Source organism: Scyliorhinus canicula, chromosome 13 (assembly GCF_902713615.1).
Source record: "Scyliorhinus canicula chromosome 13, sScyCan1.1, whole genome shotgun sequence".
NCBI lineage: Eukaryota > Metazoa > Chordata > Chondrichthyes > Carcharhiniformes > Scyliorhinidae > Scyliorhinus > Scyliorhinus canicula.
This window is the reverse complement of record NC_052158.1, coordinates 101961267-101976309: the sequence shown is the minus strand read 5'-3', so window position 1 is coordinate 101976309 and position 15043 is coordinate 101961267. Positions and strand designations below refer to the sequence as shown.

The 15043-nt window shown below is 45.1% G+C and overlaps 1 protein-coding gene across 4 annotated transcripts in view; it reads right to left on the bottom strand.

Moving 5' to 3' along the window:
- veph1 (ventricular zone expressed PH domain-containing 1) overlaps positions 1-15043 on the bottom strand; it is a 359761-nt gene that overhangs the window by 196616 nt on the left and 148102 nt on the right. For all 4 annotated transcript variants that reach the window (XM_038816020.1, XM_038816021.1, XM_038816022.1 and 1 more), the window contains exon 7: positions 13487-13696. In XM_038816020.1, the coding sequence (XP_038671948.1) occupies positions 13487-13696 (210 nt within the window). The remainder of the gene's footprint in view (positions 1-13486; positions 13697-15043) is intronic.

Genomic DNA, 15043 nt, shown 5'->3' with positions numbered 1-15043 from the left:
CTTTTTATTTGTATACTCAGTGCCCCTTACAATACCAACACTCCAGTTGCCTTCCTAATCATTTGCTGTACCTGCATACCAACTTTTTGAGATTCATATACCAGGACAGTCTGATCCCTCTGTACTGCATAATTCTGCAGTCTCTCTCCATTTAAAAAGTTTATTGATTTTTATTTCTTGTCAAAATGACGAGTTCACTTTTTCCCCATATTATATTCCATCTGCCAGATTTTCCCCACTGATTTAACCTATCTATATCTCTTTACGGACTCCTCATGTCCTTTTCACAACCGGCTCTCTGACTTTCTTTGTGTCATCAGCAAATTTAGCAACCATGCATACTTCCCTTCATCCAAGTCATTGATATAGACTGTAAATAGTTGAGGACTTAGCATTGATACATGTGGCACTCCACCAATTACATCTTGCCAACCTGAAAATTACCCATTTATCTGTTGGCTAACCGATCCTTTGCCCCTGTAAATATGTTACCCCCTGCACCATGAGCTCTTATTTTGTGCTGTGACCTTTGATGTGGCACCTTAAAATAGCTAGCAGCACTAATATTGACTATGAAACTACCAGATTCTTGTCAAAATCCATCTGGTCCTATAGGGAAGAAGATCTGCCATGCTTACCCCTTATGATCTATATGTAACTCCAGATAAAAGTTATGTGCCGATGCTTAACTTCGCTCTGAAATGCCCGAGCAAGCCTTTTCACTCAGGGTGATTTGAGATCATAGAATTTTTAGAATTTACAGTGCAGAAGGAGGGCACTCAGCCCATCGGGTCTGCACCAGCTCTTGGAAAGAGCACCCTACTTAAGCCCATACCTCCACCCTATCCCCGTAACCCCAACTAACCTAAGGGCAATTTAGCATGGCCAATCCACCTAACCTGCACATCTTTGGTCTGTGGGAGGAAACAAGAGCACCTGGAGGAAACTCATGCAGACACGGGGAGAACGTGCAGTCGGGAATCGAACCTGAGACCCTGGACCCTGGAGGTGGGAAGCAACTGTGCTAACCACGGTGCCACCCAGTCAACGAATGCTGGCCTTGGCCACACGCCCACATCTTATAAATGTTTTAAATACAAATCCACATCTTCAAAGCATAAAGGGGCTGATTCATTCATTCTCAAAAATTAAGCATTGGATGCACCATTTTAGTGAGCAGTTAGAAATAAAATAGGTTATTCTGCCTCTCGAGCTATTCAGTTAGCTCCTGGCTGATCCTTATTTTAACTCTGCCTTCATACCTTAGTTTTGTAAACATGACGAACAAAAATCTATCAATCTCAGTTTTTAGATGTTTAATTAGCTTGGCCTGTTTCTCGTTAATAGAATGTTCCGGACTTCCACTAGCCTAGGTGTGAGGAAGTGTTTTACAACATCGCCACTCAACAGCTTTTAAAGTTGTGCCTCGTTGTTCTGAATTCTGCCTCCAGAGGTAATAATTTCCCCCTATCTTCCCTGTCAATTCCCTTAATAATTTTAACCGTGTTAATTAGATCACGGTATCTTCTATAGTCAAAGATGTACAAGTCAAGATGATACAATCTGTCCTTACAATTTCCTCATAATTTAACTCTTATTAGCCCTGGTATCATTCCTGTGAATCTGCACCCCTATATATTCTTCCTGAGGTGCAGAGCCTAGAACTGAACCTAATACTCCTGATCGGGACAACCCAGACCTCTGTGCATAGCTTTCATCCCCCTTTATTGCTGCTGCCTCTTGAGATACTCGCCAAAATTACATAAAACTATTTAATTAACTCCAAGGGATTCTCCCACCAATGCAGCAAGTCATGTAAGGTGAGCTGGCCCTCTCATAAAGGACACTAGTGAAATAGTTGGTTTTCTAAACTGCTCTTACTACTTCATGGTAACTTCCATTGATATCAGCTTTTTGAAAAAAAAAATGCTTCTGGATCTTTTAAACTAAACTCAAATTCTCAAACTGCCATGTTGGAATTTCAACTCCGTTTGCTCAGTTTTAGTAACATGAACCCACATGTATCGTGGGCATGTTCCCAAGCTTCTAGTCAGACTGAAAATATTTTTCCCCACAAAGTATTATATGTCTGTAATTGGATTAAAGGCATTTGATGATATTTTTTGCCACCCTGTTTAAAAAGTGGCTAGCTGAATGTTAACTATGCTGCATTCAAACAGTGTGGGTAGAGATTGTCTGGCTCACCCCATCTAGAAATGGTGCAGCTGAACACCACATTTATTAACCTCCTAGTCATTTGCAATCTCCTGGGAGAGAGAAAGAACAGAGACAAGGGATACAGTTAGGATAAATTCTGGGAAATTTCTCTTAGATTCCTTAACTGAATCAAATCAAACGCCCCAAAGCCACAGTAATCCATAAATCCCACTAATCCCAGCTATTCCTGTTTGTGTTCTGTGACCTCGCCTTGCAATGATGCACACAGACTTGCTGGTGACTTAACTAGAATGATGATTTATTGATCAACATATGAAAAGATAACAAGCAGATTGCTATACAGACTAGGCTACTCTTTGAGTTTCGTGAACTCTCCTGGAACTGTCCTATGTGCGACTGTCCTGTTGTACGCCTTACTGCCAACGCCTGCGAGTCAGATGTCACATGACCGATGTCTGATGCCACCAGCTGGTTGGAGGTCACACTGCTAACTATGTACAATATTATTTACAAGCATATCATCATAAACCCAAAAACTTACCTCGTATAACTGGAAATGTTTTCCTGTCTCAGAAAATTGTCTATCTCCCTTTGAAAGAATATACATGCTTGGTAATCTATTCCAGATGACAGTGATTTTCTATGAAGGATTTCCATACATTATAATATTTTAATATATGCTTACTAGGCTTGACGCCATAATGTCTGCCCACGCCTTATCCTCCCATCCAGCTACTGTGACGTCACATCCGCATGAATCACTACTGATTTTGTAAAACGAGAACCAATCATGATGATTACACTGGGGTGTTGAGGTGAAGAACGTGGCTGGGTAGTGTCCTGGCACTGCCAACCTGGCTCTGCCAGGGTGCTCCAGGGTAGTGCAAGATTGCCACTGAAGTGGGCGCCGTCAGGAGTCTTTGAAGTGGGTACTACTAAGTGGGATCTGAGGGGGGGGGGGGGTGTAACCCTCCTCCATTGTTTAGGGGGGACAGAGCCCTATCGATTATGTGGGGAACTGGAGGGAGAGGTGAGCGGGGATACGACCCACCGATACATCCGTGAGGGGATCACCCCGAAACTTATGGAGGTGGTCCTCCGTGTCTGCGTGGGGGTTGGGGGGGAAGTTTTTAAAAAAAAACTTAGAATACCCAATTCATTTTTTCCAATTAAGGGGCAATTTAGCATGTTCAATCCACCTACCTTGCACATATTTGGGTTATGGGAGCGAAACCCACGCAAACATGAGGAGAATGTGCAAACTCCACACAGACAGTGACCCAGGGCCGGGATCGAACCTGGGACCTCAGCGCCATGAGCCAACAGGGCTAACCCATTGTGCCACCGTGCTGCCCGGAAAGGTATTTTAAACACAGATCAGAGTCCCCTTTAAAGATAGCACCCCGATCTCTGTGGCGCCGACTCTATCAGGCCCCGCCCTGCTAGAGTGACACCGTAAACCATGCTCCCAGATTCTCTGCACTAAGCGGCAGGAAATCTGGTCTGAAAACTCGGCTATGTTTCTGGAGAGTAAAACACCGGTTTCAAACAGAGCCTGACACTTTGCCATTTCTGTTGAAAATTCCACCCTATACCTTCAAAAAACACATCTTCGTAACACTATTTACTCTAAATTAATAATTTCTGTGTATGTTATTTGCCAGCTGTAAATTTGGGGATGTGTCCATCAAAAACAACCTTCAGGAGATAAAATGAATGGGTGGGTTTATTACAATATCCTTTATTCTATATATTTCCTTATGCCAAGTAGGACTGAGGCCTAATAGAACATAGAACATAGAACAGTACAGCACAGAACAGGCCCTTCGGCCCTCGATGTTGTGCCGAGCAATGATCACCCTACTCAAACCCACGTATCAATCCTATACCCGTAACCCAACAACCCCCCCGTTAACCTTACTTTTTAGGACACTACGGGCAATTTAGCATGGCCAATCCACCAAATTTTGTCCTCGAGAAAGTCCAGCAAACAAGCTGTGGATAATTATCTATGCACAAAACTGGGTTAATTGTAGTTTTGAAAGCTCCACAAATTCTCATTGAGCAATTCATTTTTAATACACGAACAATTGGTGTCGCACAAACACTTGTAGCAATAGGTTCAATGATGCCTGTCCTTACTAATCTGCCGAGGTCAACTTTAGACTTGATGGTGTGTGGTATGGTCCTAGCTTTGAGACATTTGGGTGTGCTATCTAGCTTGATTTTTAGGTGTACTTCAACTTGTCATAGAGCCTAATGGAGCTTCGAAAACCTTTTTGTGCTTCTTCAGAAGTTATAGAAAGTTGTGCTAATTGATTGACTGTTTCCCAGTTAAGCCAAATCATAGCCAACCATGCACTGCCAAATAGAGCTGGAACGTTTTTAAAGACAACGTGGAGAGGCAACGTCACCATCTGCCCATTTTCTTCTACTGTCACCATAATGCATCCATTTAATGGCTTGACCTCTTCAGTGTATGTCCTTAGGATCATATTTGACAGTTTTAAAGGCAGATACCTCAGCTTTTGATGATAAATTGTCTCAGGTATAAGTGATTTCACTGAGCCCCTATCCACTTCCATTACAATTTCATGATGTTCAAGTTTTGGATATGCTCAAAAACATAGGTGACCACCCTGCATCAGTTTTGAATCAGAACTGAATATATTTCAGAGGACATTTTAAGAGTCAACCATATTCTTGTGGATCTGGAGTCACATGTAGGCCAGGCCAGATAAGGATGGCAGATTTCTTTCCCTAAAGGACAATAGTGAACCAGATGGATCTTTTACAATCAGCAATGATTCATGGTCGTCATTAGACTTTGAATTCCAAATTTTTACTGAATTCAAATTTCACTATCTGCCATGGTGGGATTCAAACCTGGGACCCCAGAATATTACGCTGGGTCTGTGGATTGCTAATCCAGTGACAATACCACTAGATATATGCTACATGATTTCACAAACATTTAATATTGCAGCAGGGTGCTTGCCATGTCACAAGTTGATTGACAGTTCTAAGAGCTGTAGACTCTTTGAATTGGGATTATGAATTCCACTCTTTATAAACCTTATAAATGCTTGTTTTTAATCGAGGATTATTCAATTGAATGAAATGATCCATTCAGGGTCAGTAACTTTATTGCAGTGCTAATGTAAGCCTACTTGTGACATTAATAAAGATTATTATTATTGTTGTTCTAAGGGATTATGTTGTTGAAGGAATGTAAATTTAGTAAATGTTTTTTTGTAAATGGCAGAGCTTTTCTTTAAATAAAGTTCTCAATAGACACTAGAAACTTTATTTTCTTTAATATTAGCATGTGGCTTGAGGTCTTTCCACACTGGCTGAGTTGGCATAATAGGTGTAAAGGCAAAGGGAGAAGGGGAGTGGATGGTATAGGTTGGTATGGAGGGATGGAAGGCCATGGGCATGGTGGGGCATGAGGTGGCATGGGTTGGCAATGGGACAGGGGGAATGTGTGGGCTGTGAACACATGTTCAGGCTTTTCTGAGTGTTCTGAAAACTTTGATGCAGTGTCTGTGCATGAAGATAGGCCTTGGGCCTAGCCCACTGCTGCACCCAGCATCCTCCGCATTTGTTCTGGAATTGCCTGACCCAGATCCCAGGCAACCCCACCACCCTAGAATAAAAATCTGCCCTCAGCGTCACTTTGTCCTGGGTCAGGTTTGTGGAGTCTGGAAATGTCCTGACTCTGTCTCCAGACGTGGGAGTTCCAGGCCCATGCTGGCCGATGACTCTGCCAGGGATCATGATGATGATGAGCAAGAGGAAATCACTGGGGATCTGAAGGCCTTATCCAGGAGCAGGGAGAGAATCCATTGCTGAAAATTAACTCCTTGGAAATCTTCAAAATGTAGAGGGATAAAATAATCTCTGAAACTTTTAACCCTTGTACCAGGGTAAAGAGAGTGGAGGAGGTAAAGGATTTCATACCTAATAATTGTGCCTTAAAGTAACACATCTTATGCTAACAACACTTCAGTACCATTAGTTATCAAATGCATTCAGGGTGATGGTGCTTCAGCTTCAATTAGAACATTACTCAAATAGAAATCCTAGACACAGTACGAATGCTGAGATTTGGAAACATTAACCTTGGACCAAAACGATTTCCGACACAGAAACATAAAACAGATATCGGTGTGTAATAGGAGGCCAAATAACAAACTACCCCAAGCTGCAGGAGATTCCAACAAATAAGAGACCCTTAAATGGTATGAGTCAGAATCAGAAGACACTGCAGCATTTTATATTCTTCAGAGAGGAAAATGAAAACACCACAGGCTGGATGGAGGCCAGGTGGCCCCAACAAAGTTCCTGTGTTAAATCAGAGAAAGATTGTGTTTCATCTGCAGAATTCTGAGAAACCACTTGCATACAACTTTTTTTTAATGTGTTTTGGCAATTTTTCTGAGCTGAATACTCATTAGTGTGAAACAATCATAAATAAAATGATTTATGGCTTTTAAACTTAACAGCATAAAACCTTTTTGTTCTCGGTTTAGGCAAAATAGCCATGATTATAAAATAGGAAAGTTTTAATTATATCTGGACAGCTAAAGTTGTAGCATTTAACAGAAATATGTAATACATTTTCTTTAATTGAATTCATAGATGCATCTATTGATGTTTGCCAATCCATGTAAAAAAAAATCTTTGCTCCTCTGGTGAATGAGGATTTTGGCCATGAACGTAAACAGTGACCCGGGCCCAAAATATCGCAAGAGTCGGCAAACGAGATTCTTGCCGGCGAGATCTCATTTTCCAATTTTGCTCGTCTCTCGCTGGTGATGTAACGAGGTTCCTGCCCAGAAAGGGCAGGGCCCTCATTTAAATTCATTTGAATAAATTAACATATGGTAAAAGGGCTCCCTGCCATTCGTTTCCCCCAGATGAGGAATTCCCCTCTCACCGTCGGGCCATCATGTTGGCAAAGTTTACAACAGGTATTGCAAAGTGCAAAACAGTCGCGGCGAACCTGTCGGGGATTTAAAAGGCAAGAATAGCCCCTGGAGGGAGAGGGGGGAAACCCGGTGTGGTGAATGTGTAGCACTGTGGCCCAATGGTAATATGATCTCCTTACAGGTATTGTACTAGAACCTGGTGGGCTCCGCATCTGGCTCCACCCCCCTCGGACGGTATATAGACCGGCCGCCTGGGGGCAGCGCTCATTTGTACAGCAGACGCAGGCAGGCAAGTTCTTGGTTAATAAAGCCTAAGTTCACTCACTCTCATCGTCTTGCAGTGAATTAATGGTACCACACCCGGATACTGTCATGGCACTGTCCCCTGGCACCGGCCCCAGCAGTGACAATCTGGCAGTGCTAGGGGAACCTCATTGAGTTGGGACGGGGTGGGGGTAGGTTACCCTTCTGTGCCTGGGAGGCAGCATTGCTGGAGGGGAGGGGCCCTGAGAAGCCCCATTGGTAAGGGGGTGGGGTGGGGGGGGGGCATTGCCCCGCTACTTGTTGGGTGTGGTGGGGTTGCCCAGGTGTTTGTCGGGGGGGGGGGGGGGGGGGGGGGGTGTCCCTCAAGTCTGTGGGGCTGGGTCGGGGGTGAGGGAGAAGTTTTATTTTAAGGTAGATCAGGGAACCCTTTAAAAAGGTCGCCCCGATCCGTGGAGCTGTTGCCACTAGCTCGATCAGGACCTGCCTTGCCCCACCAGTGACACAGCAAAAACCACACTCACTGATTTTCTGTGCAGAGTGCCGTATAATCTGGAGAGAGAATTTGGCTGCACACCAGTTTTATCGTCCCAGCCAGTGCTTTCTGCGCAGGAGTACAAAATTCCACCGAATAGGTTTCAGTATTTTCATACATTTATCCCAGTAAGCTTCTTCCCTTCTCCTCCTACACAGTTTTCTCCAGCCCATTCTGCCTCTTTCACTATCCATTTATTTGTTAATCCATTCAGGGTCATATTTGTTTAGTCTGAGCTTCGTGGCTTTGGAATGCATTTATACTGCATGCTCAGCATTGTACCGACTAACATGCTCCATTTGTCGTCTATTGAAGTGCCGTTTAACAACCACCAGCAATCTGTTTCACTGAATTCACAGTAATTAAATATTAATGTTATGTACCCAGCTCCTTGTTGTAGGTATTTGTGACTCTGAGGCCATGTTAAATTTGATCATTTTATAGTTGCGATTCCCCAACGGTGCAATGATTTGCACTTCATGAATATTTGTTCAGTCTTTTACAATTGCCAGGTTGAGGTATGCATTGCCTCTTGTGGCTGGGTTAAGAAGAGGTCATGCATTATATTTTCCAACTCTGACAACACTACAGAGGTTTTACTATTTTATATTAGATTTATTGTTATCTTACGTTAAAACAACGTACTTGTTCTCACGCATCTTTTCTATTTCGCCATTGATCAAACTGTTTTCGTTTTTGGGTGGCACGGTGGCACAATGGTTAGGACTACTGCCTCAGCGCCAGCGACCCGGGTTCAATTCCAGTCATCGTGTGATGAATGATTACTGCTACTGCACCTTTAATGTAATGATCCCTTTAAGACCGGGTTTGGAACCCTGGGGGACTCCGCCTCCCCCCCCCCCCCCCCCCCCCCCCCCCCCACACACACACAGGGAGCCATATATAAGGTCATGTTCAGTGTGAAGTGAGCACACTTCTCGTTAGCTGTCTGGTTCTCTGCTAATTAAAGCCTTTGTATTACCAATCATCTCTCTCGAGTTGTAATTGAGGGTATCTCACACCGCCTGTGTGGAATTTACACGTTCTCCTCGTGTCCGCGTGGGTCTCCTCCGGGTGCTCCGGTTTCCTCCCATAGTCCAAAGATGTGCGGGTTAGATGGATTGGTCATGATAAATTGCCCCTTTGTGTCCAGGGATGTGCAAGGTTAGGTTATGGAGTTATGGGGATCAAGCAGGGTGCATGGGTGAGTGGACTTGTGGAGAGTGTTTTTTCGGTGGGTTGGTGCAGACTCAAAGGGCCAAATGGTCACTTTCTGCACTCTAGGGATTCTATGATTCTTTAGCTGACCTGAGACTTCATAATGTGGCATGTTTTCCCCTCAGTGGATCCTTTGTATTTTGTTTGCCTTATCCCAATAATTTAAAAAAGCCCCATTCCCTCCAATTTGGTTTAATTTGTAATCTCTGCTTTCCTCCTGTGTTCAGGTTACACATGTTATAAACACACAGCAATGGCTCCTGTGCCTGTGAAATGTTGCCATGTCAATGCAGCTCCACATTGACAACCATATCTCGTTTTCTCTACTTCAACTAATTTTCACCACAAAACCTGTTTTCTATTTCAGGCTTGCTTGACTGGTGGACCATTGGGCATTCCAATTTATGAAAGACCCTGTTGAAATTTAAAATTACAATAGCCATACAATTTATTTGTCAACTAGGTCCATCACTTTCCTTCTGATCTACATCTGACCTGATGAATTTGATACCAATTGATGAAATGATAAAAGTGGAAAACAAGAATTCTATTCCACTGTACAGATATCCTTCAGGTTAGTACAAAAATGGGAAGTACAAATGTTTTGGAATTCTTGCAAACCATGAATTAAATCTGCAAACCAGTAAAGTAATTAAAATTAAAACTGCAATCTGGGTGGAAGTTCCTCCCCCCACCCCAAAAAAGAAATCGTGCGTGATCTAGCCACCCTGTTTGCCGCGGGCTCAAATCCTGTTGTGGCCACTAAATCTCATGCAAGGACAAAAACGAGATTTGCACCAGTGAGAGCTTGATTTGAGATCGTCCCCACTCCCCGCCAATGACGTGATCAGGGCATGAACCTGACTTCCATTAATTTGAATAAATTTAAAATACCTGAACAGTGTTAATGCTTTAGCGCTGCCCATGATAGATCCTCCCCCGCCCCCGGTGGCCTATCATACTGGCATGAACAGTTAGGGTTTTCAAAACCAAAACCCAGTGGTGCTGACCGTGCAGGAGGTACAGAGGTGCCTGGAGGCCATAGGGGTCGAGGGCCAAGGCTGGGAGTGCCAGTGGGCAGTGCAAAGTGGCCTGGCGTTCCCCTTATGTATGTGTGGAACCCCGATGATGGCACAGGAAGGCAGGAGAGTGTGCCTTCTCATACTTCTGTTGCGGTCGTGCTGGTGGTTGGGGGGGTGGGGGGGGGGTGCGCGGTGGGGTGTGGTCGGGTGGGGAGGGGCAGGGATGAGAGGAAAGAGGGCAGGGAGAAAAGACTGCCCCCCCAATATATTCATGGAGGGGAGGGTGCCCAGATGTTTGTGGGGGTGGTCCTCTGTGTCTCTGGGGCGGTGTTTAGGGGATATTTTAAATGCAGATTGGAGAGTCCTTTAAAGATGATGGGGGTTGAGTGGTGTAGCATTATCGGACAACGTGCGAGTCCTACTCCATGACGTGGGAGACAAGGAGGATGTTGCTAGCTCTCATTCCCATGCGCACCCTCTCCACCACCTGGCCTCCATCATCTGGATCCTCAGCGGTCTCTTCCTCGACTCCACCCTGCACATCTCCCTGATTGAGGACATGCACCGCTCCTGCAGGTCTTCCTCATGAAGGTTATTGCCCCATTACAGAGCCAGTTTACGTAGGGCACAACAGACCATCACAATGCGGGAAACCTTCTGGGGGCTCTACTGGATGACGCCACCAGAGCTGTCGAGGCAGCCGATGCACATTTTCAGGAGGCTGATGCCTCACAGATTGGATGGCAATGTGAGCCTCGATATAAAGGGCCCTGTCTGCAATCATTGGCCTCCGCACAAGTAACATCAGCCAAGACCTCAGGGGGTAACCTTTCTCACCTACAAGCCATCCTGCAGCCTAGAGTGACTCTCTAAAATGCCAGGCATTTCCCAAGGATGTAACTATCATACGCACTCGGAAACGAGCATACACATGCATGAATAGCATCTGGTGTTACACAACCGACTGCACATTCCCCGAACAGGGGCTGGAATGTGGCGACTAGGGGCTTTTCACAGTAACTTAATTTGAAGCCTACTTGTGACAATAAGCGATTTTCATTTCATTTCATTTCATTTTATTGAGGGAGCCGAACCCCTTCCTGTTGATGAAGGGGACTCTCTGATGCTATGGAGCTCGAAGAGTGGCATGGGTGCAGTTAACCGCCCCCCTGTAACTGTGCAGGCTCGCTATAGTGCCGAATCCCATGGCCCACTCGGCTTGCTGAACGTGGCACAGGTCAAAATGAATAAAGTCCAATGTCCTTGCATAGAATGTATTCGTGACCTCATGGATGCACTTTTGGGTGGATGCCTAAGAGATGCCACACAGGTTATCCATGGGGCCCTGGAATGACGTTGTTGCTTATAAATTAAGAGCTGCTGTGACCATGACAGCAACAGAGAGCTGGCATCCTCTGCTGCCACATGGCACCAAGTTAGCAAGGATGTGGCACAGTCCCGCTGGTGAGGCAAAGTCTTCTATGGCAAATGTTGTCAGACAGCTCCATGAAGTCTTCATGCCCCTGATGCAGCCTTAGGTTCCTGAGCCGGCCATGAGGAGCCTGCCACGAGGACCCTGCCACTGGGTCTTCCCTAGGTGTGGCCGCACGTTGTTGCTGGAGTCTGTGCTCCTCCAGCTCTGTACGAAGTAGAATATCCAGCTCCACTGGTTCTATAATGATATCGATCAGTTACCTGCCAGGGATGAGTGAGAGAGAGAGAGAGTCAGGTTGGTGTCGTAGCCGGGTAACATCAGTACGTCCCCTGACCCATTGGCCTCCTGGACCTGGAAGCAGCCAGTTCAGCACTTTATCTGGCAGCTACTGCTCACGTGTCCTCTCACCTCCATTTCCGGACAGGCCCTGGCCTTTGGCATCACCCAGTCGGAGTCACCTTTTGATTTCCCATCTGGTTCTCCCTTCCCTTATTCTCTATAACAATGTGGATTCCGACAGGAGGGTTATATGCCCATACAGTCCTAATGGACTGAAGTCCAGCTGGACGATGATTAGGAGATAATTGATCCTCACTGGCAGGCGTGGGATCTGGCGCATAAGTATCCAAGTGCATCCCGTGTACCCAAGCATTTAGCCCTGAACTCTGAGCATTCGTCCCATTCCTTAATTTGAGACTGCGGGCAAATTACATTTTTAAGGGTCAACTCTTGATGGCCAATTATTTTGGCGAATATGAGTCTCTGAAATGTTAGCGGGCCCTTCCTGGGTGTGACTCTGATCACATCATCGGGGAGGGCCTCGCATTCTGAAATCTCGCCGGTGCATGCGCCGTTTTTGGCCTATCGCGAGGTTTAGAAAATATTACAGGATTTGTGCCCCCAAATACGGGTTCATTAAATCCCGTCCCTGATCTCTGCGCTGGTTTCGATAACTGACTGTATAAGCAACTAATATGCTATTTTTTTCTATGCTGATGATAATGCTCTTCCACAAATCAATAAAAACAAATACGTACATGTGCAAATACTTTTTAGAAACACCTTTTTCATATCTCAAGTTTTTCCCCAAATGTATAACGTTATGGTAAAATCTAAATCTAAAGACATGGGATGGGACTTTCTGGCCATTCTCACCAGTGGAATCTTCAGGCCCTGCTGGCAGCAACCCTCACGTCCGCTCCCCTCCAGCCACCGCAGAGTGCAAACAAAGGAAAACCGGCCAATGGCGGGTCGCCTCTACCCCTGCAAAACACGGCGCAGGGATTCCGCCCACGGAATATTTGCTTCAGACTTTCATCAGATTTCACATCTTCCCAACGCGAGGCACAATGGCTTCAACCATAACACGCACTCATCCACCATTTGCCATGACAATGAGAAATTAATGATAAGTAAAATTGCATGAGATAAACAAATGTCATTTCCTGAAAGGGCTGCTTAACTCCAAAATCCAAGTCCAGAATGAATTTGGATGTTGGTTTTGATTTAGTTTAAAATGTAAAGATTTTAAAAAGTGAATGTAACATTGTAGCCCAAATCAGAGTGATGACTATTACAAGTCACTTGTACATATTTTCTTCGTCTTCTGAAGATTGAATGTCTACGATGCAGCGCAAACTGAATTCTACTGATATAGTAGGATGCACTCATTGGTGCTTTTTATTGTATGCAGTGTAGGTTAAGTAAATTAACAAATAACTCATTCTAACTTTGACAATTTCTATTAATAAAAACACTTGGGTACAATGGCTCTCGCATTGTACTTTACATAAAACCAAAAACATTTCCATCAAGGTTTTTGGATTGAATCAATTTGCACACTACAAAAGTAAAGTAAGACCAACACATTTCATAATACTGACAAATGTTTAAATGGACTTACCTCATTAATACAGCCAATTACCCCAAAAATCTTGGCAATTTGTCCTAACAGATTTGGGTAATTTTCAGCAATTTCCTTCAGGTTTCCAATGGAATTATCTAGGACGCATTGATTAAAAGCCACAAGATCTACCAATATGTTTAGGATGAAGTCACTATAACTGGGTTCTTTCAACTGGATAATCAATGATGGAATGGATTCATTTAAGACCTAAGGGAGAGGAAGAACATAAAGTAATAATGTAATTTCACTGCATTTAGCTAATGCATCATTATCACACAAAATTAACTAATTCCATTTATAACTGTACAAGAGGAGATGACTTTGGGTAGGTAGTCAGGGTTTATCATTCTGGTAACTGAATTTTAGTCGATGCTGGTAAAGTTCACTAGAAAGTCTTTGTCTACTTCCGGTGGCGGCGATGACGTAGTAAGCCGCGCATTTGGGAGCTCCCGATTTAAACGGACTTTTCGGCTCTTTGTAGAGCCCAAAACGGAGTTTCTTCAACGTCTCCGGGTGGGAGAAGGTGTGCTGATCAACTTTCTCCACATTTAATGCATCGAACTTGGAGTGGAACGCGGAAAAAAACGGCAGCAGCTCCCCAGAGAAAACGGGGGAAGGATTTCAAAATGGCGGCCGGCGGAGCACCAGAGGAGTGGAGGCTGTGGGCGCAGGAGCAGCAAGCTGCTCTTCTGCACTGTTTTGCAGATTTTAAGGCTGAGCTGCTGAGCTCTCTGCAGGAAACAAACAAAAAGCTTTTGGAGATCCAGACGACCCAGGGTGCTGCCATCCAGGCGTTGCAGCAGCAGGCCGCTGAACGAGAGGAGGAGGCCGTGGTCCTCGTGAGTAAGGTGGAGGGGCACGAGGCACTCCATAAGAAGTGGCAAGACCGCTTCGAGGAGCTTGATCTCCGCATGAGGCGGAAGAATCTGAGGATCTTGGGCCTTGCGGAGGGTCTGGAGGGGTCGGATCTGACAACCTACGTGGCCAGGATGCTGAATACGTTGGTGGGGACAGAGTCTTTCAGTCTGGAGCTGGAGGGAGCCCACAGACTACTGGCCAGGAGGCCCAAGGAGAATGAACCCCCATGAGCGGTGCCGGTGAGGTTCCACCGGTTCAGTGATCGGGAGTGTGTGCTGCGCTGGGCCAAGAAGGTGAAGAGCAGCAATTGGGAGAATGCGGTAGTACGGATCTACCAGGATTGGAGTGCGGAGGTGGCTAAGCGGCGGTCCGGGTTTAATCGGACGAAGGAGGTGCTCCATAAGAAGAAAATAAAATTTGGAATGTTGCAGCCTGCGCGCTTGTGGGTAACTTATTTGGAGCGGCATTACTATTTTGATTCCCCGGAGGAGGCGTGGGCCTTTGTGCAGATGGAGAAGCTGGACTCGAACTAGGGGTTGGGGGTTGCGGGGTCGGTTGTAATGTTTTATTGCTGGTTTCTGCTGTTGCTGTGTTTTTTCTGTACTTTTGTAATTTTGATATGGTTATTTATTTGGGTTTTGTTCTGTTTTCTGTTGGGGGGGGCATGGTTTGAGTTTTGTATTTTGCGCGGGGGGG